Raw genomic sequence first — 27,198 nt, forward strand, 5'->3', positions numbered from 1 at the left:
TGTGGCACCCACACCTCTTCCCTCTGAGCAGGCAGTCACAGCCAGGGCCATGGGAGTCAGGGATCAGAGTATGGGATCTGCTTCCTCATCCTCTGGATAATTAAGTCCTGCCCTGCTTGCTTCTGCCATGCACTTCCTTGCTTCTAGGCAGGAAGGAACTGGCTGTATCCAGTTCTGGGGCCCCCAGTTCAGGAGGGACAGAGAACTGCTTGAGAGAGTCCAGCACAGAGCCACAAAGGTGATGAAGGGAATGGAACATCTCTCTTATGAAGGAGAGACTGAAGGAACTGGGGCTGTGTTGCTTGGAGAAGATGAGATTGAAAGGTGACCTCATCGATGCTTATAGATATGTGCAGGTGAGTGCCAGGAGGCTGGAGCCAGGCTCTGCTAAGTGATGCCCAACGACAGCACAAGGGGCAATGGTGGGAGCTGAGGCATAGGAAGTTTCATGTAAATATGAGGAGGACTTTTTTCTCTGTGAGGGTGACAGAAGACTGGAACACGACTGCTCAGGGGTTGTGGAGTCTCCCTCTCTGGAGGTATTCAAGACTCTCCTGGATGTGTTCCTATGTGATCTGCTCTAGGTGATCCTGCTCTGGCAGGGAAGGTTGGACTGGATGAGCTTTGGAGGTCCCTTCCAGCCCCTGACACTCTGTGATTCTGTGAATGCCTGCCCTGCCCAGTACCCAGCGTGAGCTGTGATAATCCAGCAGCAAAACCCAACACCGAAAAGTGTTTAACCTTATTTAGCATCAGAAGGCTGACTGGTGCAGGGCATTCCTGAAACACACAGGATTAAGTGCAGTGCTTGAACTCTGGATTTCATAGTGAGCATATCCTGGGGGTGAGATGCTGCTGGGCCACAGCTTTATCACAGCTCCAGATCTGCACTGTAGTTCTATCTGCACAGACCTATCCTGCTGTCTCTTTTGTGCCTCTTTGTTCTTGCTTTTATTTTGCTTTATTTTGTTTTTTGCTTTCAGCAAAGTAGGGATACTTCTGGCTCCTCTCCCCACAGACTTAGACCTCAGCAGCAGTGCCAAATGGGCCTGAGAGTCTTCCTTGAAGCCTAGCCAGAACCATTGCTGGCTCTGCATGGCATGGTTTGTCCCTTCAGCAGGAATATCTTTTTTAATCTTCAGTGTCTCTCTTTGGTTTCTTGTGTTTTGAATATATAATTGGATCATTTCCAGGGTGGAGAGCTACTCACTAATTGCATGTATGTGAATCACAACATCATTCATGCCCTTGCCTTGGACAGAATTTCCATATCCCAGAGGCCAATCTGTGCTTCCAGAGACTGTTTACTTCCTTTGATGTCAGAACTGTCATTTCAAAATTTGCACCATTTTGCATGAATAGATTTCAAAGCACTTTCCTGCCACTCCTAGAAACAGAGGAAAATTCCTACCTTCCTTCCTTTTCTCTCTCTTGTCCCCTGCAAGTTTGTTTTTGTTTCTCTACACATGTGGCAGCTTGTCTGGCCAGCCCAAAACCCCTTTGAAAGAGGGAGAAAGCCAACAAAAGTAAGCTTGCAGGAGAAAAGACAGAGAAAGAAGGGAAGGCAGCTCCTGAGGTGGGAGGATCTGACCGTGCAAACAATGGCATCTCTGTGGTGGCAACCTTAGGGCTCCTAGGATGTCCTAGATCCCAGGATATGGTGTCCTGACACCACAGATTCTGCAGACAGGCTGCAATACAGGGCTTTGAAGGCATAAGGCTTGAAAAGATCTGTTCATAGAAAGTGGTGCAAAGTAGCCATGACCATGCCAGCTCTGCTGCTTCCATGGGTTTGTGTAGCTCAGACATCATCTGGAGATGAAACCTTCCTCAAGGGAACAGGTATAGGGCCTTGGGCTACTGATTCACAGGGCTGGAGCTGTTGGTATCACATAACCCCAAAATTTCTGGTCCCTGCAGTACCTCCACTGGAGGCTTTTCCTGCTAGTAAGAACTTGGACAGCTTCTTGCTCTCCTAAGTGATGTCAAGGTTCTCAGAGGGTTGAGAGCACAATATTACTCCAGCTGCTTTTCTATCCCATAGCAGGTAGAAAGAGGAGGACACAGGATGGCAGAACAGCCTAGCCCTGAGGACCCAGGTCCCTGCTAGGCCTGGCTGGCTAAAGCTTCTCTGTTACACAGGTGCCAGGATCTGCTTTCAGGGTAGCTTGGTGTGTGCAATGGGACAAGCTCATTTCTGCACAAAGACAGATTGGCTGGGGGTAGAGTTTCAGGGGTGGTGTGGCACTGCCCTGTTGCAGCCCTCAGCTGGCTGGATGTCAGCTGCAGCTCCAGCTTGCTCTGACTGTGTTTCTTTTTGCTGGCACCACTCGGTGCCATTGCCACCCCTCTCTAGGCCCAACTGAGCCTTGGGTCCAAAATGCTTGAGTAAGATGAGAAAACCTGGCCGAGGTAACCCACTCACAGGCGCCCTGAGAGCAATGCTGCCTGGCACCACATGCAGCCTGTGCCCAGCACTGCCTCACCTCATGCACACCCCACAAACGCCCTGCACTCAGCTCTGCCTCTGCCTACCCAGCCCTGGACATGCTGTGCAGCTTGTGCCACCTCTCCCCTTCTGCCCCTGCCTCCCAGGCTGTGCATGTTGCCGATCTGCTCTGGCCCCACGCTCCTCTTGGGCAGCACTTCACCTCTGTGTGCTCTCCATGCACCCTGCAGCTGCCTTGCAGCTGCCTCATCATCCAGAAATGTGGGGGAGGCTTCATTCTTGCATGAAGCATTCAGAGCGTGTCTGGTGCCTCCCCCCGCCTTTGCCCTGGTTTCTCTTCAGCTCTCCTCCTTGTCCTCCCACCCCTGCTCTAGCTTCCTGCCCTTTGATGAGCCTTCCCTCCTCTGCTCCAGGGTATGAAGTGCTTACCAGGTGGAGATGACTTCTCCCCACCCCAGGATTAGGTGCAATTATAAGGTTATGCTTCTCCCTGAACTCTTGGTCTGGTGTGCATTGAAGGGGCTCAGAAGCAAGGTCTTGCTAACAGATGGGACATGGAGCAAGGCCCTGTTCTGTGAGGGTGAGGGGTGGTGGTGGGTGCTGGAAATGAGAGGACAGGGGTGTCCTGGCAGATGCAGTGGCTGCTGAACGTGGCCTGGCCTGGTGGCCCCAAGCAAGGATGCAGCTGCAGGAGCCTGAGCCTGCTCTATTACCACACAGGAGCAGCAGGCACCTGGCTGCTGCCTGCTGTGATCAGGCAGAGCCCAGAAATGTGTCTCTGGGAAAGGCACAGCCAGGGCTGGTGTGGAATCAGGTGCCAGCAGCCATCAGCAAGTTTGGCTGTCAGCTCTCCTCATCTGTGCTTCAAGGTGAGCAACACCGTGGTTGGCAGCAGCCAGCAGTCATGGAGCTCCACATGCTGCACCCCTTGCTGCCTTTGGATAGCTTTGGATGGAGGTGGGGGGCCTACTTCTCCTGCCAAGGCACAGGTTTGCTTCCACTGCTGTTGGACCTGGCTGTGAGGGCATTGATGGCTACAGCAAAGCCACATCCCTGCTCTTGCTGGGTCTCTGAGAGTGACAGCCTTCGGTGGGTTCCTGGCTCCTTATTATCCCCTCCTGGCCACATCCGAGGTGAATGCACACCTGCAGCAGTTCTCAAGGAGCATGGCTGGGTGGATGCCTTGCTGCTCTGGTGTGACTTTGCCCATAGTGTGCCATGAACCAGCACTGCAGTGCCACACCACCTGGGCATGTCACTGTCAGCACCAGCACTGCATGGCAGCCCTTGGGTGCTGGGCTGTGCCTGGAGCCCAGAACAATGCGAGGCCTCCTGCTACAGCAGGGTAAAAGAGCTTCATCAGGACTGCTCCACTCAGTCTGCACAGCCCCTCTGACTTTAATCACAGAAGGGTTTTGGTTGGAAGGGGCCTCAAAGATCATCCAGTTCCAACCCCCTGCCACAGGCAGGGACACCTCCCACTAGAACAGGTCACTCAAGGACTCATCCAGCCTGGCCTTGAACACCTCCAGGGAAGGAGCAGCCACAACCTCCCTGGGCAACCTGTGCCAGTGTCTCACCACCCTCACTGTAAAGAACCCCTTCCTAACATCAAGTTTGACTCTCCCCTCTGCCAGTTCAAACCCATTCCCTCTCGTCCTGTCATTACAAGACCTTGTCAATAGTCCCTCCCCAGCCTTCCTGGAAGCCCCCTTCAGATACTGGAAGGCCTCTGTGAGGTCTCCTTCTCTTCTGCAGGCTGCAGAGCTCCAACTCTCATAGCCTGTCCTCATAGCAGAGCTGCTGCAGCCCTCGGAGCATCTTTGTGGCCCTCCTCTGGACTCACTCCAACAGTTCCATGTCCTGCTTGTGCTGGGGGCTCCAGAACTGCACACAGCACTCCAGGTGGGGCCTGACAAGGGCAAAGGGGCAGAATCCCCTCCCTTGCCCTGCTGCTGCCCACACTGCTCTTGCTGCAGCCCAGCACACAGTTGCTGTCTGGGCTGCACTCACACTGCAGGCTCATGTTGAGCTTTTCACCAACCCAGACCCCCAAGGCCTTTTCCTCAGGGCTGCTCTCAGCCATTCCCCACCCAGCCTGTGCTTGTGCTTGGGATTGTGCCGACCCAGGTGCAGGACCTTACACTTGGCCTTGCTGAATGTCATGACGTTGGCTTGGGTCCATGTCTCCAGCCTGTGCAGGTCCCTCTGGATGGATCCCTGCCCTCCAGCAAGTTGACTGTGCCACACAGCTTGGTGTCATCTGCAAACCTGCTGAGGGTGCACTCGACTCCTCTGCCCATATCACTGACAAAGATGTTCAACAGCACTGGTGCCAGCACTGACATGAGGGATGCCACTTGTCACTGGTCTCCAGGTGGACATTGTGCCATTGATCACCACTCTCTGCCTGCCACCATCCAGCCAATTCCTTATCCAGCAGTGCTCCACCCATCCAGTTTGTGTGTTTTCAGTTTGGTGACCAAAATGTTGTATGGGACAGTCCAATGCCTTACCCACTGAAGTCAGTTGCCCTTCCCTTGTCCACTGTTGCTGTGACTTCATCATAAAAAGCCACTAAATTTGTCAGGCATGGTTTGCCCTTGGTGAAGCCATTGCTGAGTACCACAGATCACCTTAGCAGAGCCTTCAGGAGGATCTGCTCCGTGGTCTTGCCAGGCACAGAGATGAGACTGACTGCTCTGTAGTCCCCAGGGTCATTCTTTCTTCCTTCCCTAACGTGGGCAGCCAGAGCAATCCCACCAGGGGCACACACATGGGGACTGCCAAAGCATGGAAGGAGCTAGGTGCAGGCAGGGAGGGGCCCTGCGTGCTTCCTTGCCCCACGCTAGCAAGGCTGTGGAGCAGATACTCCCCTGACTTCTGCACCCCTGGATCTGCACCTCATGCTCAGCTGTGATGGCCGTCAAGGTCCTGGAAGCACATTGGCTGTGGCCATGTTTCAGGGCACTCCTCAGTGGAAAGCCCTGGGTAAGGCACAGGACTGAGCTGCTTGTGGCTCTTGGGGTGGCATCTGGGCACTCAAGGGTTTGAGAGCCTGTGTGTACATGTGTAAGGCATGTGGTGCAGCGTGTAAAAACACACCTAGAGAGAAAGTCTCAACAGACATTAGCAATGTTAAAAGAAAATGTAATTAAACACAGAGAGCATCCTGTCTGTTACTCAACTCTCCTTGCATAACTCCTGGGACCGGCTGCCTTCACAGATGGCTGCTCTGCTGTCAAAGTCATTTGGTGGGCACCTGTTGGAAAAACTGCCAGGTCAGCACAGAGCTAATTGCTCTGGCATCTTCCCTCCTAGTGAGATTGAGAAGTCTAGAGGAAAAATTGCTAAGAGGTCTTCTAGCTCCCCAGACAAATCTGCAGTGCTACTTGCTCCTCCCCGTGTATATGACTGTCATGGGGACAAGGACCTTGCAGTGCTCTGAAGGGTCTCCGGACTTCAAGTGGCCTCTGACAAAGGAGGTTGCATATCTCCCCTGGGAGCACAGCAGTGGCTGCTGCTGGGGCAGAGAGAGCAGGATAGGAGCCACTGGTGTCCCCACCCCCCAACAAAGGCCACAGCACTTCTCCCCTTCCCCTGCCATGTGCACCCAGGTCTGAGGCTCCCCCGAGTAGCTGAATGGCAGAGAGCTCCGCAGCTGCAGGGCAATACCCTGGCATGTGGGGCACTTTGTTTGCCTGGCTGAGCAGCCACATTACAGCCCATCTCCAGCTTTGTGCCAGCTGCAGATCTCAGGCAGCTGACTGGCCTGCCAAAAACCAGAATACATCCAGGACCAGGGAGTGGCTTGTGCTGATGCTGGATAATGATGATCCCAGCAAGCTTATAAAACAACGAGGCGGAGAGATCCCCACAGAGCAGTTCCTTGCAGCCCTGGTTCTCTGCAGAGCATCACTCCACGTTGGCAGCCAAGGTACGTTTCTGAACTAAGAGATTCAAAATGGGAACTATTTGTGTCTGCAGTGGAGGCCATGCCTGCAGACTGGGATTTTCTTTTAAACCTGCAGAGCAGCCCTAGCTGCTGGGTCTGTGTTGCCAACCTGCCTCAAGCAGAGCCTAAGGCATGAGGGCAGCAACCTGCCTTCAGGGGTTGCTTAGGGGAGAGTAACAGCTCCTGCTTCAGCTCTACAGGAAAGTGTGTCCTTCCCCTCCTTGTAGCACACTTCTGGGGGTCAGGTCATGATTTATTTGGTGCTCATTGTGTCTCAACCAACTTTCCCACCCTGCAGTGCTATGGGCATCCTGGCATACAAAGACTCAAAGACCTCTCTGGAGGCAGCTGCACTGTCTCTCCCATTACCTTGCAGGACTAGGTGGAGATGTCTTTCTCACCATACAGGCTCCTGCCCCAGCTCTGGAGCATGCTCCATCATTTTATAGTAAACACCCCTTGTGTTTCCCCTTGCCTCAGCTTGGGCAGATGACAATACTCCTGCATGTCTGTGGGCATTTGCCATTCCTGTGACTTGCTAGGTGTCTGGTGTAGGTGCTCTCACCAAGCATTGCCTTGCTTCTGTCAGAGCTGCTGCACACAGCCTAAGCACAGGCAGAGCTTGAGAGCAATTTGGGATGAGGACTTATTTGGCACAGTGCTTTCATGCTCTCCTCTTGATCCTTTTCTACTTGCTGTGCTCCCAAGGTGTCCTGATGCAGATGTATTGTCCTTCGTGACATATTGCACACGAAGTTCTGCTCCAGGGAGGCCCTAGCTCAGCTGTTTTCCTCCTCCCCAGGTCTGTTTCTCACCTGCATTCTGACACAGCCATGCTGGGCACAGCAGTGCAGGTCTCAGTCCTGCTTGGGCTCCTTGGCGTTGGGAAAGGACAGATTTTTCACATGGGACCATGCCCAGATCCATCTGTTCAAGAAGACTTTGACATCAACAAGGTGTGGAAAGCTTTCTGAAAATCTCACAGTGGGTAGGGTGTTAGGCTAAAGGTACAAGGTGATGATGGCAAACTGCCTGGGTGTATGGGGTAGGGCATGGGGAGTGGGAGGAACAGTCTTGATGCTTGTGCCAGAGCTGCCAGTGTGGGTCTGCAGCCCCACTGCCCTCTGCAGCCATAGTGGGGGATGCTGGCATGAACCCAACAGGGAAAACCATGTTAGCAAATAAGCTGGGCTGCTCTGTCTCATCCCTTTCGTGCTAAAAGCATCTCTCTGGACCTTCTTTTTCCATCAGTACTTGGGGAAATGGTACGAGATAGAGAAGCTGCCCTCAAGTTTTGAGAAAGGAAGCTGCGTCCAGGCAAATTACTCGTTGAAGGAGAATGGGAAGTTCAAGGTGATCAACAAGGAGATGCAGTAAGTGTTTGTGTTCCAGATAGGTCCTGTCTGCAGCTGTGACGTTCCTGTCACCTCTCTTGCTATCCTGGGTAGTCATTTTTCTCTGCCTGTTTCTGGGTGTGGTGGTGCTGTGCTGGGGGAGGCACCATGCAGTTGCAGGAACTCTGCTGGGATAATGGGCTTTGCTGCATGTAAGGCAGAGATGTGAGTCTCTGGTTTGGGCCAGTGCTTCCCAGGGGCTTGCCAGGGTGAGTAGTGAGTAGTGAAAAGAGAGATCAAATGCACATGGTGACTCCACTGTGAAACAACCTGGATCTCCCTCTTGTCTGCTTTGTGATTCCTGAGAAGCTGGATACCTCACGTTACAGGCTGCTTATGGGACAGAATCCACCACCTCCTGTCCCTGCACTCTGAGAGGTGCCTGTGCCCTGCACTCCTTTCTGCTGCAGAGTAAAGAGGGACCTGATGAAAAGATGCAGGGGAGCTGAAGCACCTGGGTTATTTTTCCCATTTGCCAGTCCTCTTCTGGAGTATTTACTGGCAGTGACTGCTGTGTGTGGGGTTCAGCAGTCACTGCCACGTTAGATCAGTGAGCACAGCCAAGGCACTGATTGTTCCCTTTATTATACTTGTGAGTTCACAGTTCTCCCAAGCTCTCCTGACTTTGGTCAGGACAGATGCTGATATAAATTCGGCTGTTTCCATCCCCAGCCTTGGCTGCTGATGTGAAGAATAAATGAGAGGGAGCGAGTGGCAAGTGCAGCACTGTCCCCTGCGCTCCTGGCATGGCATGGGGACTTTGTTCTGCCTCACAATAACAACAAGGCAGCAACACAACCCTCGTGTCTGGCAGAGAACAGCCTCCATGCTGCTCACTGACTGCACATCACTGTCTCTGTAGCTCCAGTGCCAAGGCAGTGCCTGGCAAACAGCTGCCCGCTTATTTGTACCTTCATTGATCTGTGGGAGATTAATCTGCCCATTGCTGTCACTTGCAGCTGGTCAGGACCCTGAAATGTCAGGAATATTTTGGGTCAGGTGTGTGCTGTGCGTGGCTCCAGGATCAACCTCTTGACTTTTGCTTCTGGCAGCATCAGCTTCTGTGTCCTTCAGTGTTCCTGTTTCACGGGAATAGCATGAAACTTTCCTGCCCCCACGGGGAGCATCCAGGTCTTGAGGCATCTGAAGAAAAAAATGCAGTTATAAGACAGGCAGCCCAAGTCGTAAGGCCTGCTGCCAGCAGGGAAGTGCCCTGAGCAAGCAGCGATACAAACCCTGGCTCCCCAAGCAGGGACAGGTAATTTGTGCGTGGAGGAATGTGTTGTGATGTGGAAGAAACACGGGTGATTAAAGAGACATGAATGCATGCCTCCCACAGCTAGCTGGAGCTGGAGCTGAGCTGCTCCCTGGCACATCTGAGAGCAGTGCTGGGATGCTCCTATCCTGTGTGGAGGGGTCTTGCTCTCTCTCTTCTCTCTCATTTTCCCCTGGCACTGAAGTAGACTCTACTGTCAGTGGCACTTAGAGAGGCACCCTGGGGCACTGGGGTGCTTTAGCCTAGGAGAGCATTTCACCTGCTGCACCTGGCCCAGGACCTGCTGTGCCCTGGGAGCTGCTAAAACTTCCCCCGGTGCTGAGCTGTCCCTCCAGGAATGCTGTGGTTAGCTGGTATGTGCTTCAGCTGCCTCCTGGCAGGTGGATGTGTCAGGAGCAATGATTCAGTGGAAGTGGGGAAAAAAAAAGTGATTTCAAGCTCACTTGATTTTATTTCTTGTTCTCCCCTTAGTTCCAGCGGCAAAGTCAATGAAGTTGAAGGAGAAATCATGCACATGGATGTCAAGCAGCCAGCCAAGCTGGGTGTTCGCTTTAACTGGTGTAAGTACATGGCTGGGTGGCTTGCAGCCTCCACCAGCTCCACTGGCCTCAGCAGTGCAGGAGGGCAGAGCCTGCACGAAGCAGGCACCGCTGCTGTGTCATCAGGGGTGCAAGATTAGCAAAGCAAGGGACAAAGCTGCCCTGGTGACCTCAGTGTGAATGATAGTGTCATAGTGTGATAGAAGAATGGTGAAGGGTTAAGGCAGATGTTGTGATCAGCAGGCAGTGGTTTGGTGATCTTTAGACATCATTTACAGCAACGTCCCCTGCAGAGGTGGAGCACTCTCCGCCAACTGATCTCTGCAGCACTACCATCCCTCCAGGTCGCCTCACAGATGGAGAGGGTAGGGTGAGCCAGCCCCGCAGCCACTGCAAGAGCCAGGACCAGGCTTGATTTTCTGAACATAGTGGTACAGCTACTATTTCACCCTGCCTCTGCTTGCAAGTGCCTTTCAATAACCATTATTAATATGGTTTTGTTTGCTTTTTCTTCCCTCATCCACCTAACACAAAAGAGGGTCCTGCTGTGGTGCAGCGCATTTGCTTCATGGTGCAGAGCACTGTCCTCTCTCCACAGCCACACTTTTAGTTCTGCTCTGTCACACCTTTTCCTTGGCTGTTCCATAACACTCATACAGATGGGTTATTAGGTTGGGTGGAGCAGGCATACTTGGAAAGAATTGTTGTTCACAGCCAGACTTCATTATGCACTGCTACAGGCTAAGCCATACTGATCCCCACCAGCCAGGCTCCAGTGGGCTGCATGGGGTAGTGAGTAGTGGGGAGAGAGGGGTGGTTTGTGCTCCTCAGATCATCCATGTCAGGTCTCAGCCCTAAGGCTCCTTTCTGCCAGCAAGCACACTCCCATGTCTGGTTGTCCAGGCTGTTGAGGCCACAGCATCAACTTTCCAGCAAGACCTTCCTAGTCAGGGCTTTGTGGCTTTCTTGAGTCTTTCTGGGCAGAACAAGGAGTCTTGACAGGCTTTTACAAATTGTAGCTCCCTGTACTGGCCACAGTTATGTGGCTCAGGAGCAGCAACAGCGTGGACAGCAGCAACAGTGTGGACAGCAGCAGAGGCCAGGGCTCTAGTACTGCAGAGCAGTCCACAGTCGGTTACGAATGATGTTCACAGTGGTTTTCCTTCTCCTAGTCATGCCTTCTGCCCCTTATTGGGTCATCTCTACTGACTATGAAAACTACTCACTGGTCTACTCCTGCACAAACATCCTCTGGCTCTTCCACATGGATTATGCCTGGATTCTATCAAGAGCTCCTGAGATGCACCCAGACACTGTGGAGCAACTGAAGGGCGTTCTCCAGTCCTACAAAATTGACACTGAGAAAATGATGCCCACGGATCAAGTTAACTGCCCTCCCGAGATGTAACTCCCAGAATGCAGCGACACAGCACAGGACCAGTGATAGACTTTGTGGCTTTCTTTATTATCCATTAGAATTTCTCTGTGTAACAGAAACATATTAATCCCTTTGCTAATGGTAGTTTGCCAGCCCTGAGTTACTCCTTGCTGTTCCCTCTGTCACTTTCCCTGCTTCATCTCACTCTGACTTTTGCAGAGCAATTGACTAATTTAAAGCGAATGGGTGAAGAAAAGAAACCCTGAAGTGCAAATGTGAAGCTCTGCTATTGCTGTGAGTCCTCCAGTACCAGGATGGGAAAAGGTTTGAGATGTGGCATTCAAGCATTAGTCCTTCAGGGAAATCTTCTGTCATATGCCCACAGATTTGCTCCATGTTTTTGCCTTGATGCTTCTGGGCCTGCCAGAAGTCTGTGGTGTCTAATCCCCCTTGTGGGCTGACACAGAGATCAGTCCTTCAGCCTGGGAACTGAGGTTGGAGGTCTTTTATGTTTTCATGTGTAGGCCAAGTCAGCAGAGCCTCTCACTCGAAATCAGATCTGGCCCTTTGCATTTAAAGTCTGAGAAATCTAAAAAGTGTCCAGAAATCCAGCGCTGCTCCATCCACAGCGACCTGCCTCGAACAAAGCTGTCCTGCACTCCCAAGGGGTCAGCTCTGAGAGTACCCATCAGCAAACAGAGAGAGAGAGAGAGCAGTTTGCTCCCTTATCTTGTCCCAAGGCTTTTCCTCGGCAGGGAGTGACAAAAGGCTCCGCCTGACATCCTGCTCGCTGCTTTTGTACATGCCAAGTACCTGCTGGCGCTGCATCTGCCCTGGCAGGTGCTCACCAGGCATCACAACAGCTCTGCTTGAATAGCATTGATGCAATTCATTAAAAATGAAATAAAAATATCTGCTTCAGGGCTTTTGTACCTGCCCAGCTGCAGGAACTTTTGGAGCAGAGCAAGGGGGGCTTTGGCATGCAGGGTCTGCCTTTCTAAGGCCACGGCACTGTGGGAGCAGGAATACAACACGACAGGAGCAACCATGTGTGAAATGACATGCTTTGTTCCAGGAGCTCGGAGGGGTAGCACAGCCCTCTGGGATCCGATGTGTAGGCTTCCCGCATTGCCTAAGCCATGCCAGCAAGCCTCCATGGTGGCTTTGGCTAGCAGGGACCCCCACCGCCTGGAGAAGTAGTGCTGTGGACAGACAATGCTGTGCTCACTGCGGAGACACCCTGGTCGGTGGGGGTGGCACAGCAAAGCGCTTTCTCTCCCTGCAAGGACGGGGTCAGCATTGCACCGGACTGCCCCAGCCGGGGCAGCGCAGCCGCCGCGGGGCCGCGGAGGAGCCGTGCCCGCGCCGTCAAACGGGCACTCACAGCGCCCCACAGCGGCCACGCGGGAGCGCAGCAGCCGGAGACTCGGCGGCCGCCGGCCGCCAGGGGGCGCGACCGCCAGAGACGCCTTCCTCTTTCCCCGCGCCGGCGGCTGTGACGCGCCGCGGGGTGGGGCCGGGCGCGGCGGCGGCGGGCGGAAGCGAGCGGCGCGGCGATGGACACGGCCCCGGTGGCGGGGCGCGGACCCATCAAGGGCATCCTCAAGAAAAGCGGCGGCAGGCTTTCGCCAGGAGGAGTGGCTGCGGGGGCGCCGCGGCGAGCTAGTCCGACCCGCCATGAGGACGAGCCCGAGCACGGGTAAGGGCCGCGCCCTTACGGCAGGGGCCCCGGTAGTGGCGAGGCGGCGGCGGGTCAGCGGGGTTCCCCTCCGGCCCCGCTGCTGCCAGCCGTCCCGCTCGTCCAGGGTCTCCCCGGCCGCAACTTCCGCGAGGGGGTTTCAGGGCTGTCGCGCATGGCATGGGCAGACGGGTCGGTGCCTCCAGTGCTGTGGCGGTCCTGGAGCACAGTTCAGGCGTCGGGAGCGGCTGGGCAGTGGAAGCAGCCGGCGAGGGCTGCCGTGCCGGCAGGGGCGGTTAAGAAAGGGCTGCTGGGGCTGTGTACCTCAGCGGAGCGTGTGGGAGCTGCCCGAGTGGCTCCTGGGGTTGGTGTGGGTGGCTCTGAGCCCTCCGCGCAGCGTGGCCGCTGAAAGCCGCTGCGATGCTTCGCGGTGTGCGAAGTACTGCCCGGCGCAGTGTTCATTCTAAATGTTCGTACAGAAAGACAAAGAGGAAGGTTTTGCAGTTGCCGGAAGGATAACTTACCCTTTGGGAAGCATGCTTTGCCACGGGAGACTTAGTGTTAGCCTGAGTCGATTCTTACTCAAAGGTAGCTTCGTTGTCTGTAACCAGAAGCGTGTCAATGGGGAGAGGACTTCTTGGTTAAAACATGAGTCAGATGTTGTGCAGGATTGAGCTGTAAAGATCTCGCACTTGAGCATGTGAATTGGCTGTGTGGCTTGTGTTTTGAACGACAAGAGAATCTTGTTTTAGTTGTAACACACTCAGTTCAGGTGTGCAAGGAGCAGTCTTTAGCCAGCTAGCAACTGTCACTGGCCATGAGAAGTCTTGCACTTTTCCTGCTGTTAGCACCCAATGTGCGCTGCCTAACACTACTCTGAGGCTCCATCACCTGATAACGATCAGGGTTTGGTGAGAACTCTGTGTTTCTAGAGGTGCTTTGATAGTTTTCTTCATTTGGGACTACACTGAGTATTGTAAGGAGAGAAATAGTGATACAATAAAAGGGACGTGCAACTTGTTCTTTGGTGGCGACACTCCTTTTTCCCCCATGGTGGTAATACTCCTTTACTGTTTGCCTATTGAAGTCAGGAAACATAGTCTGAAGTCAGAAAGGTGAGAGTGAAAAATGTTTGGTCTGCTGTCTTGCCTGTGCTAGCTGCTCCTGCTTTCCAGGGAGAAACGATGGCAGCTGAAGGAGTGAGATTTTGTTTTATACGAAGGTGAATAAGTAGCAATATGCTATGTAAATGTTGCATTTCCCTCCCTGTTCTTTAGTTTCAATACAATGTAGCACAAGGTGCTTACTGCCACACCGGACCTAAAGTGGAACTGGGTACTTGTTCGCCTCTGCTTCCTGCAGTCTTTTGTACCGTCTTGAAGTGTGATCAGAAGTGGAGTACAAACTGACGAGTATAAAGCATATTGGTTATAGAATCATAGAAGGGTCTGGGTTGCATAGGACCTCCAAAGGTCATCTAGACCAGCTTCTCCTGCAATAAGCAGGTGCATTCTCAACTAGATCAGGTTGTCCAGAGCCCTGTCGAACCTCACCTTGAATTATCTCCAAGGATAGGGGCCCAGCTGCCTCCCTGGGCAACCTGTTCCAAGTGTTCCACCACTCTCATAGTAAATAACTTCTTCCTAACATCCCCTCGAAATCTGTATACAGCAAGTTGTTGTGAAGTGGGCAGCAATCCAGCTTCTGTTTCCTGTTTAGCACTGTGAATCAATAAAGTCTATTAGATTAATTCTGAGATTGCCTTTGCAAGTTAAAGGATGTTGGCTAAACATGCTGGCTGCACTGGAAGATTTCCTGGAAAGATCAGTGTAGGGTATTTAAAGCTGGCATATGTGTATTTGTGTGTGTGTTATTTTTGGTTGGCAATGCTTCATTGTCAGTGCATGTTTCTGACTTGAGCAAAAAGATTTTGTACTTAAAGGAATGATAAGTAGCACAGCTGTAGTCTTCCTTGAAGCTTAAAAATTAAGTTAATGAATTCAGACATTTCTCTTCTTTGTGCAACTCTATCAGCAGCCTCCCTGCTTATTTCTGATGTTGAAATGCAAGCCTGAATACCTTTAAAAATAGCTGCAGTTGGAAGAGCTTGTTGTGTCAGCTGTCATCTTTTAAAGCAACATGTTCAGCAGAGCTTTTATGTGTTTGCATCATTGTTGACCTTGCACATAGTTAGTGATGGTAAAATTCTTTGGGAAACTTCCTTAATGAAAATGTGATGCAGGAAGGAAGCTTGTGAAACTGGGACACCGCTGGAACTGCATCCTAAAAGCTTGATGTGATGGTTGATACATTCTTGGCTTTTTTGTTGCCCTGAGGCTTCTGCAAGAGCCCCTGAGCAATCTGATCTAATATTTTACAAAGTATCTTAAGTAAGCTTTTGTGTGTGTGTGCAAGAACCAGCGCTGGAACAAGCAAGAGAAGAGTCTGCTCTGGTAGGAACAAGTGAGGCGTGAAAGGTGTTCTTTGAGTCATACTGCTACAGAAATGTCTTGTCTGACAAGGTGTGGTGTCAAAATAGACGATTATGTGTACTGAAAGATGTGAGAGAATACAAATGAGAGCTGCTGAGACTTTTCAAATCTCATTTTCCTGACGAAGATGAGATTGCCTGCTTTATCTGAAGACATGTCAGAAAATTTGCCTGTGATGGTCCTAAGCTTTATTATTACTCTGGTGTTGCTCAGGCATGCTGAATTTGAGACAGTCAAGGCAGGTGTAGGGTTTTAGTGCACTTAGCCACTCTTCTATGATGTTTTTTTCACACAGAAGGGTGAAATAATGTTTGTCTGCTTACCTAATTATTTTATTTTCCCTAGCTGAATTTAAATTGTGCTTGGGAGGTGTTGGCACGTGAGTTTAAAAGAAATGAGTGTCAAAGCCTGAACCACTGAAAACCTCCTCAGTCTTGTACTGCGAATTAGTGAATTGCAAGTGGTAGGCTAACTCTGAGAGCAGGGTATGCCAAAGAGATTTTTCTAAGGATGCCAGTATTATTATTAGGTATTGAGTTGTGAGCTCAGGCACTAAACTTTGATATGGTGAACACAAAGCATGTGGTGGGAGTTTGTCCCATTTGTTATTTTTCCTCTTCCTCTAAGCTTTATCTCTGTACAGGGGCTGCACACCATTGTCCAACTGCTGCTACTGCTAGTGAAAATTCTCATGGCTTCAGTATGTAACCATATGATCATCTTATGTTAGTCACAGATGAACTTCAAGCAGGTGTTCAGCTCCTAAATAGGTGTGTTTGATTAACTGGTATTCCTGGAGTAGAGCTCTTGCTTTGTCATCACGAAGCTCATGACTCTCCAGCCTGCCAGAGCAGGCAGTCTGACTCACGTGCTGCCCGCTTAGATTGCAGTCCTTGTGTTGCAGTTTGGACACAACCATTAAACAGATCTGAAGCCTCAAACGTCAAACTTTGGCATTGGTTACTATGTGCTAACAGGATGGAATTCAACTGATTTGTATTCATTCCTGGAATTTTAAGGCTGTAATGCCTGGGGTTCAGCATCTACTCCCACATCTGGTGGTTTTTTATACCTTAGGGTGGGTTGTTTTTTCCCCATTGTATTATTCAGTGCTCTCTGTAAATGTAAAAGTCTAATCTGTGCTTGGGATTTTGCTTTATCAGATTTTTGTTTTGCAGGCAGCATTCTACTCAAGAATCATAGAAATATAGAATCAACCAGGTTGGAAGAGACCTCCAAGACCACCCAGTCCAACCTAGCACCCAGCCCTATCCAGTCAACTAGACCATGGCACTAAGTGCCTCATCCAGGCTTCTCTTGAACACCTCCAGGGACAGTGACTCCACCACCTCCCTGGGCAGCCCATTCCAATGTCAATCACTCTCTGCCAACAACTTCCTCCTAACATCCAGCCTATACTTCATCCTGGCACAACTTGAGACTGTGTCCCCTTGTACTGTTGCTGGTTGTCTGGGAGAAGAGACCAACCCCCAGCAGCAGTGTTACTGAGATTGGCTATATTGTTCACATTCATTGAGATGATTTGTGATTAAATATCACTGATAAAGCTGAAGTCTTTTAACTACCTGTCCCTCCTTCCTAAAAAAAAAAACCAAACCCAAACCAAAAATCCCACCACCAAAGCCCTGCAGCATTTGCTTCCTTTAACACTGCTGCCCAGGAAGGTGGTGGAGTCGCCATCCCTGGAGGTGTTCAAGAAGAGACTGGCTGAGGCACTTAGTGCCATGGTCTCATTGACTGGATAGGGCTGGGTGCTAGGCTGGACTGGATGATCTTGGAGGTCTCTTCCAACTTGGTTGATTCTATGATATGATTCTATGATAAGAGTATGGTCGATATATAAGATAATTAATAAATAAATAGTGGAATTAGCTTACTAAAGCTACATTTCATGGTTCAGTCTAAGGGAAAGACCACCTCACATGAAGAGAAAATACAGAATCTGGTAGCTGCTGCTGCTGAAACATTTGCATGGCTTTTAGATCTGTGGAGGGGTAACTTCCTCTGGTTACAGGGCTTTTCTTGCGTCTTATTTTGTTAGTCTGTGTGGGCTGTTATTTCTGCAAATATATATGAAATATCTATCTTCTGTTGAATTGATGAGGTTCAAAATGATGGAACATTACTGGTGCTGTCTGTAAAACGTGAACTTCTCAGCTTGATTAGGGCAGTGAATCAGTTCTGGTTTATGACTTAGCATGACAAAAGCAGTATTAATAACCAGCTTGTTCAGTGTTAATTGTTTTACTGCAGGAAGTTCTTTGTTGGTTGGTATTGTTTTGTAACAGTTTCACAAGGGATCATAGCATCTGACTGTGCAGAGGTGAGGTGGAAGAAATTTCATTTTGCTGAAGTGTTGTGGTTTGTAATAATAAGAAGAATGATTTTTATAGTAACTTGTAAAAGAGTAGCCAACTAATGGGGCAGTGAGTATCACAGTATCATCAGGGCTGGAAGAGACCTCACAGATCATCAAGTCCAACAAAAAATGTAAGGTATATAAATAAGAATACAGTTATAGATCATAGAATCAACCAGATTGGAAGAGACCTCCAAGATCATCCAGTCCAACCTAGCACCCAGCCCTAGCCAATCAACGAGACCATGGCACTAAGTGCCTCAGCCAGTCTCTTCTTGAACACCTCCAGGGACAGCGACTCCACCACCTCCCTGGGCAGCCCATTCCAATGCCAGTCACTCTCTCTGTGAAGAACTTCCTCCTTACATCCAGCCTAGACTCCCCTAGCACATCTTGAGATCACTGAGTGCATTTAGCTATTGTGAGTGAAATCAAGTTGCACTGATAATTCATCATGAAGTATGATGACTTAAGTATGCTTAACTGGAGTATGTAAAGAGTAGTATTTAACAGCCATGCTTTGAACATACCTGTGTATCATAACATGCTAAATATGTAGTAGAGGTCCAAAGACATTCTGAAAGTGCCTCCTGTGGCTAAACAGAACAAATTTGGTTTAGACCATAAGAAAATTTAGCTTTGTTTTCTTATTTCAGTAAAAAGTCCCAGAAGTGGGATGAAATGAACATCTTGGCTACATACCACCCAGCAGACAAAGATTATGGCAAGATGAAAATAGATGAGCCAAGTACTCCTTATCACAGGTAGGCTTGCCAAACTGCTGTCCTAAAAATGAAAGAGTAGTTTTACAGCAAAATTGTCTTTTTTTGGATGATGTATTGTTTACAGTAGCTGACTGCATGACAGACTGTGCAGGACTATTTGATCTATGCAATATATATTCAGATTTACAAAGTGTTTCAATAAAGGCTTATAGCTGTTGTGGAGAACTGTCCAAAAAAAAAAGACTAAGTAAACTTTTAGAAGGCTTGTGTCCAACAGGCTTTAGAGTTTGAATGGAGTAAGTAAATGTGGTGTTTGTTTGTTTTTTTTTCAGTAAATGCATACTAGAATATGAAGTTGTCCTATATTTAAACTAGATTTTGAGTTTTAAAAGTATTAAAGGAGTCTTTTGATTCAATGCTGTAAGATTTTTGACTGTTTCAAGTAAATTTCAAGCAGCAAGTAACTGATCAAAGTTACTTTTTGTTTGCCCTCCAAGCATGATAGGAGAAGATGATGAGGATGCAGTGAGTGATTCAGAATCGAATGAGCCCTTGAAAGCAGATGTGTTGAGTAAAAAGTAAGTATTGACATAGAAAATCGACTTAATGTTCAGGTAATTCTCTTTCCTGGACTAGTTTTACTTCGTGGAAAGGTGTTGCTGACTTCTCTTGAAGTCATTTTTTTTGCTGTTGTCTAATCCAGTAGTTTTTGGTGTTTGATAGTGCCACTGGTACTTGACACCTCTTGCAGGTTGTTATTACACATAAATATGGTGAAAGTCATGAACAAAGCATGAGTGTTCTGAAATTCCATGTATTTTAAGCAGTAAAAAAAACCTTGCTGTTATCAGTATCTTGTATTGCATCATTCATGCAGACTGGCAGCAGCAGCTGAAGGTGAAGGACCCAAGATTATAGCAAGGCAAGAGGAAAGCAGCGAGGAAGAGGACGAGGATGAGGAATTAACACCTGAAGAACGAGGTAGGCATAAGATGTAGGTTTTGTCTTCCTCCAAACAGTTCAAAACTTGCAGTAAGAAATACATGGGAAGAAGAACTGTAAGAAAAATGTTGTAATTTGAAAATGGAGGTAAATAGTCTTTGAAGGATAAGTAGAACATTCCATTCAACAAATGTTATGTTTGTTTCGAATTAGGACTATTTGCAGCATGTTAGGGGTTGGAAGGGACCTCCATAGATCAAGTTCGACCCCCATGCCAGAGCAGGACCATAATCTAGTGCAGGTCACACAGGAATGTGTCCAGACAAGGCTTGAAGATCTCCAGAGAAGGAGACTCCACAACCTTCCTCGGCAGCCTGTTCCAGTAAATAAGTTCTTCCTCATGTTGAGGTGGAGCTTCCTGTGCTATAGTTTATATCCGTTGCCCCCTGTCCTATCACTGGTCACAAATGAGAAGAACCTGTGCCCTCCCTCTTGGCCTCTGCCCCTCAGATATTTATAAATATTGATTAGATCTCTTCACCAGACCAAACAGCCCCAGGTCACTCAGTCTCGCCTCATAACGCAGTGCTCTGGCCCCTTAATCATCTTTGTTAGCCCTCCAATGGACTAGTTTGAGGAGATCTCTGTCTCTCCTGAACTGGGGAGCCCAAAACTGAATGCAGTATTCCAGGGGAGGTCTCACCAGGGTAGATGGGGAGAAGAACCTCCCTTGATCTGCTGGACACACTCTTCTTCGTGCACCCCAGGTCCCTTGCCTTGCATATAAGTTGAAGGTGTTGGAGTTCTGCTTCAGGAGCCTAGACTTCTCAAATCAGAAGCTCTTCTGGTTTTGGGCTTAGTGAGTAGTTCCTAATCTGAGCACGCTTCAGGGAGACTTAACAACAATTCAACACTTGCTAACTAATTGCTTGCTAACATACCAATGATAATTGTGTTGTGTTCAAAGCAACTGGTAGATGGATCAAGCAGGAAATCTGCTTTTGTTTCAAAGCAAATTGCATCTACAGTGAAGATGTTGCTTTGTGTTATCTGGGGCTAGAACATTTTGAGCAAACAGTCAAACAGCAGTGATGTTTTGGGCTTGCCTTATCTAGCTGTTGCTTCTCATCTTTCCTGGCCCCAGCTTTGAGCACATAACCTTGCTGTTCTTTGAAGAGTATTGATGTTTCTTTTGAAGAAAAAAAAGTGTTGGGGCTGCCAATAAACAAAGCTGCACTATAATATGTTGCAGATAGACCATATAGAGCAAACTTAGGCTTCAGGCCATGGGGAAAGTGGAAAATGTTTCCTTCTACATGTGGTGAATATTTCTCATAACTGGTTCTTTGGTAGCTAGCCAAGAGTCAAGTCAGACATCTGCAAAAGTTCATCTTTATCCCACCAGTACATCTCAATTTGTCCTGAAGTTTACTTAGCAACAAGACTTACAAAACTTTGGAATGTAGCATGCTGTTACTAGATGCTTCTCTTGATGCAGACAGGTTCTTGCAATAAGTGCTCCAGCCATTCTAGTCCACTAATTACTACCCTTTTCTTAAGTCAGGCTTAGTTACAAGAACGTTTACTTGAAACAGTGGAGTGTTAATTCAGTGATTGATCATATAATCAATAGTCATTGAAAGTAGGAATAAATGTGAGTTAGGAAGCAGTTAGTGCCTTTTGTTTTGTAATTACTTTGTTTTTTTTAAGGGAAGAAATAAATATTTGCATTTGTTTGTCCACAGAGAAGAAAAAGCAGTTTGAAATGAAAAGGAAAATGCACTACAATGAAGGACGAAACATCAAACTGGCAAGACAGCTCATTGCAAAAGAACTACACGGTGAAGAGGAGGAGGAGGATGAAGATGAAGAGATGCGTGATGCTGCAGATACAGAAACAATGAATACAGAACCTACTGAACACGGTGAGCTACTGATGAAACAAAGCCTGGTTGTGTACCCTTTCATGGTTGTGGCCCTTTCATCTGTTGGGAAGTGAATATGCTGAAGTGTGGGAATGGCTAGAGGGGTAGGTTGTGTGTGAAAGGCTCTGTGTGCAATACTGCATGTTGTTCTGATAGGTACATTTGCAGCATGGTACCAAAAACATCAGTATTGGTAAAAGCATGTGCAATTTTGTTTACTGTGACATACTTTATACCATTTCCCCAGCATAACTGACTCTTGCCAGTGAAGTTGCCATCATCATTTTTAAAGGAAGAGTTGGCTTGTACAGAACACTTAAAGCTGTGGCCAGAAGAGCACTTGGTCTTATGGATTTTAGTTTGTATCTGCTCCCAAGTCATCCTGTAGCCAGCAGTGGGAAACTGGCATGAATGCTTCCTCTCTCTTGAGAGGAATGTATCTGACTTCCGCAGTAAGAACTTCTGCCTGCCTTGCTGTCACATAAAACTGCTGTTAGGACTTCAGAATCACTTGTCCTTAAGCAGTAATGTTCATTTCTATAGTATGGGATAAAACCATCAGCTTTGCTTTTAGTACAGGTACTGGAAGAAAATCATCTGAGGCTTCTGACTGGGAGTCATTTCTGGAACCTGCTTCAGGGCTGTCTCTTGATGGGAAACTCACAAAACTACAGAAGCTGTCACCTTATGTTTATCTTTAAGGTTTTCCCTGAGTGAAAATGGTAGACAATAAGTGTCTCTAATTTTTGTGGTGGTCTGGTGATTAATTAGTTGTTCACCACACATGTAACAGCACTTGAAACAAGTTTTTGACATTAAAAAAGTAGAGTTCTGCTGCTCATGAGACTAATGGCAGTGAAGTCTGTAAGCTTCATCTATTGCTTGGCAAAGCTATGAGATATTAGTACAGTCTTCAGACCTGGGAAGATGCTGCATGGGTTTAAGTTGGTTCACACTCGTGTGAACTAGGAATTCTTCTAAAATTAGTTTAAATTCCACATAATAAAGATGGTTTGCTGAGTTACCTGGTTTTAAATTCTTGCACATCTTAGTCCTATTATCTATTATGGGAGGACTAACACCTTTACAATTACTCCAAAAGGGTCATTTGCTATGCGTCTGAGACCCATTAATGGACTGCCTTTATCCAGTAACTTAGTACATGCCTTATAATGGCTATTCACTAGAACTTCACTCTCCAGGGGAAAGGAGGGCTCCAATAGGCAACCTTATGACCTTTCTCCATGGCTTGAAGCTGCCATCTCTCTGTACTCTGCTGTAAAACAGAGGCAACTCCGCTCCCCAGCTGCATTCACCAGTGGAAAGAAGGCACACCTTTGCAGCATTTTTCCTTCTCTATTGTTGAACTTCATTCCACCTTGCCTCATTACCAGCTTCAGAGCCACAACTGGTAATTATCAATTTTAGACTGCTCATGGCCAATAGATTATATAAATGTAACAGTTTGCCACCTTATCAGCCCAATTACTAACTGGTTTGTCTTCACAACGTGGCATATAGAAATACTTTTCCCTTAACTGGATGCAGTTCTCAAATCTTATTTCCTCGTTTGTATGATTCTGCTTAACAAACCCTGCTGCTTCATTATCCCCTAATCTCTGCCTCAGCTATGATAGCTTTCAGTCTCTGTACTTACCAGCTTGTTTGAGGTTAAGTACTGGTCTCACTTTTGTAGCAGATGGTGAACTAAACAGCCTCAAACTGATCATGTTTGATTCTTTGTGCAGGGCTGGTCAAAGGATGATGGAATATGGACAAAACTGTTAAGCCTGTCTTCTGCCACTGCCCATGTCTAATGAAATTCTTACCTTGAGATGATAAATATTCAGCAACATAGCTGTGTTCATGTCAGCACAAGTTACTCCAGCCAAACTTGGACATCTCTTTATCACTTACCTCTATTCCTAGGGCACAGGAGAATTCCCTTTATAAATGTTAATTAAACAGATAGGAGAGCTAGAGGATATCTCTCAAACAGCTGATTTTTAACAGTTGCTAGTTGGGTTTTTTGTTTGTCTGTGCTTTTGGTCACATTAAGCAATGTGGGTATTTAAAGCAGTATTTCAATTTGATTGTTTTCTTCCTGGGAGTGGATCAAAGTGCCATTGATCCTGAGATTCCCCTGTAAGCATATGGAAAGATTATTCATTTGGATAGCTTCTGATGAGCTCTTCAACTTCAAATCAATGTAAAGTGCCTCCTTAGAGAGCAAAAAAAGAGTTTCCTTAACTCAGTGTATGGGGTGATGCAGGAGATGGGTTTTATCAGCATCACTGTTAAACTCATTAACAGCTCAGACACTGGCTTTAACCACCAAAGAAAGGGAGTCATCTGCATGTTGTCACGTAGCTAAAGTTTGATAATTTCTTCCCTTCCCTTGAACTTGAGTTCTTCTGAAGTTAAGGAGGTCATCTGGTGATGTGGCTACCACTTGCCCATTATGCCTGAGACTGAGAATTTTTGTCAGTCTTTTTACTCCCGTGGAATAAATAACATGACATCTGTAGTAGTAATGGTCATGCCAGGTAAATATGTGACACGAGTGCTCCAGTGGATCTTGGATTGTTGTTCAGGAAGTTTGAGACCCTCTTCTCTTTCTTTTTTTGTTGTTGCTGTTGCTGTCCATGAAGGTGCCTTAAAGGTTCTATGCTTTTCTTATCCAATGTTCCTTTCTAACCTCTAATCCTGTCTGTATGTATTTGACTAAAACTAACAGTACTCTTTTAATCTCTACAATCTCCTTTTGAAGAAGGGGCTAAAGAAGAAGGTTCTTAAGAAGGCTTCTGCTGAATACCACCAGATTTGCTAATCTGAGTCTGCCTTTCTTGTTTGCAGACTGAGATTTCTTGACGATTTGAAATGAAGATGGCCAGTCCAGTCAGTGATGGTGAGAACTGTTCATATGTTTTTTGTCCCTGTCTTTGCCACGGGCTACTAAGTGTAATTTTACTCACTAATTAATAAATTAGTAATTACTAATTCAACTACTAAGTCTAATTTTAAGTGTAAGGGTCATTCATTTCTTATCTCAAGTAGCTGTACCTTATAGGATATGGATTCTAGCAGCCAAGCTTTTTGGTGGAAAATAGAGTTCAAGTTGTAGAAGACTGAGTTAGGATTGCTTGCTTCAGAATTTCAGCTTCTCTGGAACTTCTCTAGCTATTCCCCTTTTAAGACTCCATGAGTGATGTTTGTAGACTTTTCTAGCAGAATAGTGACCTTTGCTCCTCTCCCCTCCTTTCCTTTTAATTTTTTTCTTTGAAATCAAGGCATTTTTCCTGGTATGGGAAGATCTAAGCCTGATGATTTCAATGCAGACTTGTCTTTACTTCTGATACCCAAGAGTATCACATACAAGGGTAGGTCAATTGATGAGCCATAAAACTTTTGTCCTTTCTTTATGGTTCATTTAGCATTCATTGCTTTGATAACTCTGGTTAGATACTGCTCATCAATTGAGCTGTCAGCTGACTGGGTGCGTCCTTTTGGCCTTTGGTAGGTACAGAATCCATTGTATTTTCTTAACCTCCCTAAAGGTGACTTAGTGAGAAGTCTGGGAGCTTACAGGAATGGGTTCTGCTTGCTGGCCATGCCATTTGCCTGTTACCAGCTGTAACTTGTGCTGAAGCCTAACTGGCATATTTAAAAGGAGATTGTCATCAGGATGTGGTTTTCTCTGATCTTCCTTTGCTTTATGCTGCTGAATTTTCAGGTGGTCATATATGTATTATATACACTTATATACATATGGGCTTTTTTCATTCAAGTACTAATGAGAAGAGGCTTTCTCTGATTTTCTGTTGTTCTTTGGCTCAAAACTGTGAGTTTAACGACTTCCTGAAAAACAAACCTAACTGTGCTCCTTAATTTTTAAGCTGGTTATAAGTGCCTCACATGGAATTCAAGTTTGGCCTGATGAGTACTGCGCTTGCTTGTGTTTCAGGAACATCCTATGTTAGTTCTGCCAGTTGATCTTTAAGTTAAATCCTCCCAGTTCCAGGGGTAGTGAGTGTTCAGAGCTTGGTATGTTGAGCAATGTTATTAGCCATTTCTTCAGAATGTGAGGGTGGAATAACTATGTTGGAAGATTCTGCGCTCTCAAATGACAACCTTGTAGGTTACTCAGGTTGATAAGCATTACCTTGGGAGAAGCAGAGATGATTTCAAGAGGGTTTTTGTCTGTGCTTGGAAAATAGTCAGTGAATGTGAGGAATTATCTGGGTTGTTTTTTTTTCTTTATAATCTTTCTTATGCAGCACATGCTACTTGTGACCAGCTGGAAAGCAGAGCACACAGCATAGAAGAAATCTGTCCAGAACTGTTAACTGCTTGCCACAGACACAAATATAAACATCGCTTCATCATCTTTGCAATTAAAGCTCTTAAATATTGAGAAGCATATCAGTTACAATGTTGTATTGCCAAGAATGTTTTAATTTTAGACTTTCCTGTTAGGCAGAAAAAAAAAAATCTGTCTAATTGACTTATTCTTGTGCCTAGTATTTCATGGAGAATACTGCTTCATAATCTGTTCAAGCAGAATGGCATTCCCTGTATGTGTAACGCTGATTACCTCGCGTCACGCTTCCAAACAGACAGCATCTTTTGGTTTTCCACTATTTATGTGACAGTGTTCTGTGTGTGGTATCTCTTTTGGGAAGGTTTGGGATTCAAGAGTCAGACGGTACAACATAGAGCAGATTAACATGCAAGCTATTTATGAGATGTGTTAAGCAGTTTTAAAAGGGATTATTTAAGCCTCACAACTTTTTCTTTTCTTGTAAAGTGTTGACCTGGCAATCTAGAATTCAGTGTGTTCTTACCTGTACTTTCCCAGTCTTTAGAAGAAGAGCTGTATTATTTTTTTAAGAGTGGTGTTTGGATTCAGTTGCTGGGTTTCTGACTAAGGCAGTACTAACATGGAGGGAAAACGTTTTTACACTGGAAATGTGCTCACTTGAAGTTTGCATTTAACTGTCATTTATCTCTTCCATCGGGACTGGATGTTTTGTGGAGCTATCTTTGGTTCATCGTGAGAAGATTAAAGTTTCCTCCAACTCTTCTCTTAAAACCACATCCACTGTCACTCTTCTGGCTTGTTTCAAAGTTTTGCTCCTTCACAGTTGCATGAAGAGTGCTTGTGCTGCTGGCACCTGAGGAAAAACACCCAATCGTGAGCAAATCCACATCAGGACTGTAAAGATCAGTTGAGCTTAGGGCTCTGTCTGTTCTTTATGTAAAGAAAACTGATGACGATCTCCTACTAATTTGGGATTGGCAACATGCATACTGAAACCTAGTGGTCTAAATTGTCCTGTATCCATGCAACTTAGAGCAGCTGCTTCTGTAAAATGAAAGTTGTTTGGAAGAATAGAAGGGAACCTGCCTAATTCAGATGATTGTTTACAGTGTGGTTGCACAGCCCTGTGAAGAGCGATTCTGAACCTTCAAATTGCTGTAAACAACTCCCTACTCAGTGGAATTTGACTGGTTAATGTTTCAGTATTCAGAGTAGTTGCTGGGTTTTATTACACAAATGAAGTATACACTTTAAGCTTTAGCTTGGTCATGGAATACAGTGTATATCTTAATTTTCATCTGAATTTGATATGTTGCAGAAACCCATATAATTATATGGATCTATTTTAAACTGTCTTTTTGTTCACTGTACATGTGAAGTTTGAATAAAGGAATGAAAGTTATTTTACAGTTATATGCATTCTCAAGTGTGAGCTTTAATCAAATCTCAGATTGAGAGTGAGTAAGGCAATAGGATGCTTTTCTTTGATGGATTTATACAGGAATAATTTATTAGAGTGGAATGCATTGCCAAAGATAGTGATGAGTTGTGCTAACTGGGTGTTGTAGCGTGCCTTTCCCAACTGCCTCCTCTCCTTAGCAGGTAACAGGGTTGTCAGTTGTGTTATACTTAGTTTTCTAAGGATCCAAACTGGGATCAATACCATCTTTTCACAAGAAGGAGGTGAACTCTTGATTTGGTCCAGCCAGCATTCTATGTAGAGAATGCTGTTTCTCATTGTATA

The 27,198-nt window shown here is 47.0% G+C and overlaps 2 protein-coding genes across 3 annotated transcripts; both read left to right on the forward strand.

Moving 5' to 3' along the window:
- Positions 1–6,293: 6,293 nt before the first annotated feature.
- APOD (apolipoprotein D) lies at positions 6,294–11,901 on the forward strand. Its single transcript, XM_064152668.1, has 5 exons — positions 6,294–6,386; positions 7,207–7,360; positions 7,656–7,777; positions 9,546–9,634; positions 10,786–11,901. The coding sequence occupies exons 2-5, from the start codon at positions 7,238–7,240 to the stop codon at positions 11,019–11,021; spliced, it is 570 nt and encodes a 189-aa protein (XP_064008738.1). The 5' UTR covers positions 6,294–6,386; positions 7,207–7,237; the 3' UTR covers positions 11,022–11,901.
- A 602-nt stretch (positions 11,902–12,503) lies between these two features.
- Positions 12,504–25,500, forward strand: PPP1R2 (protein phosphatase 1 regulatory inhibitor subunit 2). Of its 2 annotated transcripts, XM_064152888.1 has the most exons (7): positions 12,504–12,690; positions 18,198–18,305; positions 18,764–18,844; positions 19,144–19,247; positions 20,954–21,133; positions 23,990–24,041; positions 25,411–25,500. In XM_064152888.1, exons 1-6 carry the CDS (start codon positions 12,548–12,550, stop codon positions 23,992–23,994), a joined length of 621 nt encoding a protein of 206 aa, XP_064008958.1. In that variant the 5' UTR covers positions 12,504–12,547; the 3' UTR covers positions 23,995–24,041; positions 25,411–25,500. The 2 variants fall into 2 exon arrangements, with proteins under 2 accessions (XP_064008958.1, XP_064008959.1); XM_064152889.1 differs by lacking the exons at positions 23,990–24,041; positions 25,411–25,500 and adding an exon at positions 22,336–22,732.
- The last annotated feature ends 1,698 nt before the right edge of the window (positions 25,501–27,198 follow it).

The sequence above is a fragment of the Pogoniulus pusillus genome, chromosome 13, assembly GCF_015220805.1.
Source record: "Pogoniulus pusillus isolate bPogPus1 chromosome 13, bPogPus1.pri, whole genome shotgun sequence".
NCBI lineage: Eukaryota > Metazoa > Chordata > Aves > Piciformes > Lybiidae > Pogoniulus > Pogoniulus pusillus.

Coding starts and splice junctions, on each gene's coding strand:
- APOD (XM_064152668.1), top strand. CDS start 7,238: ATGCTGGGCACAGCAGTGCAGGTCTCAGTCCTGCTTGGGCTCCTTGGC. Junction 7,778..9,545: donor GTGATCAACAAGGAGATGCA/GTAAGTGTTTGT, acceptor TTCTCCCCTTAG/TTCCAGCGGCAAAGTCAATG. Junction 9,635..10,785: donor GGGTGTTCGCTTTAACTGGT/GTAAGTACATGG, acceptor TCCTTCTCCTAG/TCATGCCTTCTGCCCCTTAT.
- PPP1R2 (XM_064152889.1), top strand. CDS start 12,548: ATGGACACGGCCCCGGTGGCGGGGCGCGGACCCATCAAGGGCATCCTC. Junction 12,691..18,197: donor GAGGACGAGCCCGAGCACGG/GTAAGGGCCGCG, acceptor TTCTTATTTCAG/TAAAAAGTCCCAGAAGTGGG. Junction 19,248..20,953: donor ATTAACACCTGAAGAACGAG/GTAGGCATAAGA, acceptor GTTTGTCCACAG/AGAAGAAAAAGCAGTTTGAA.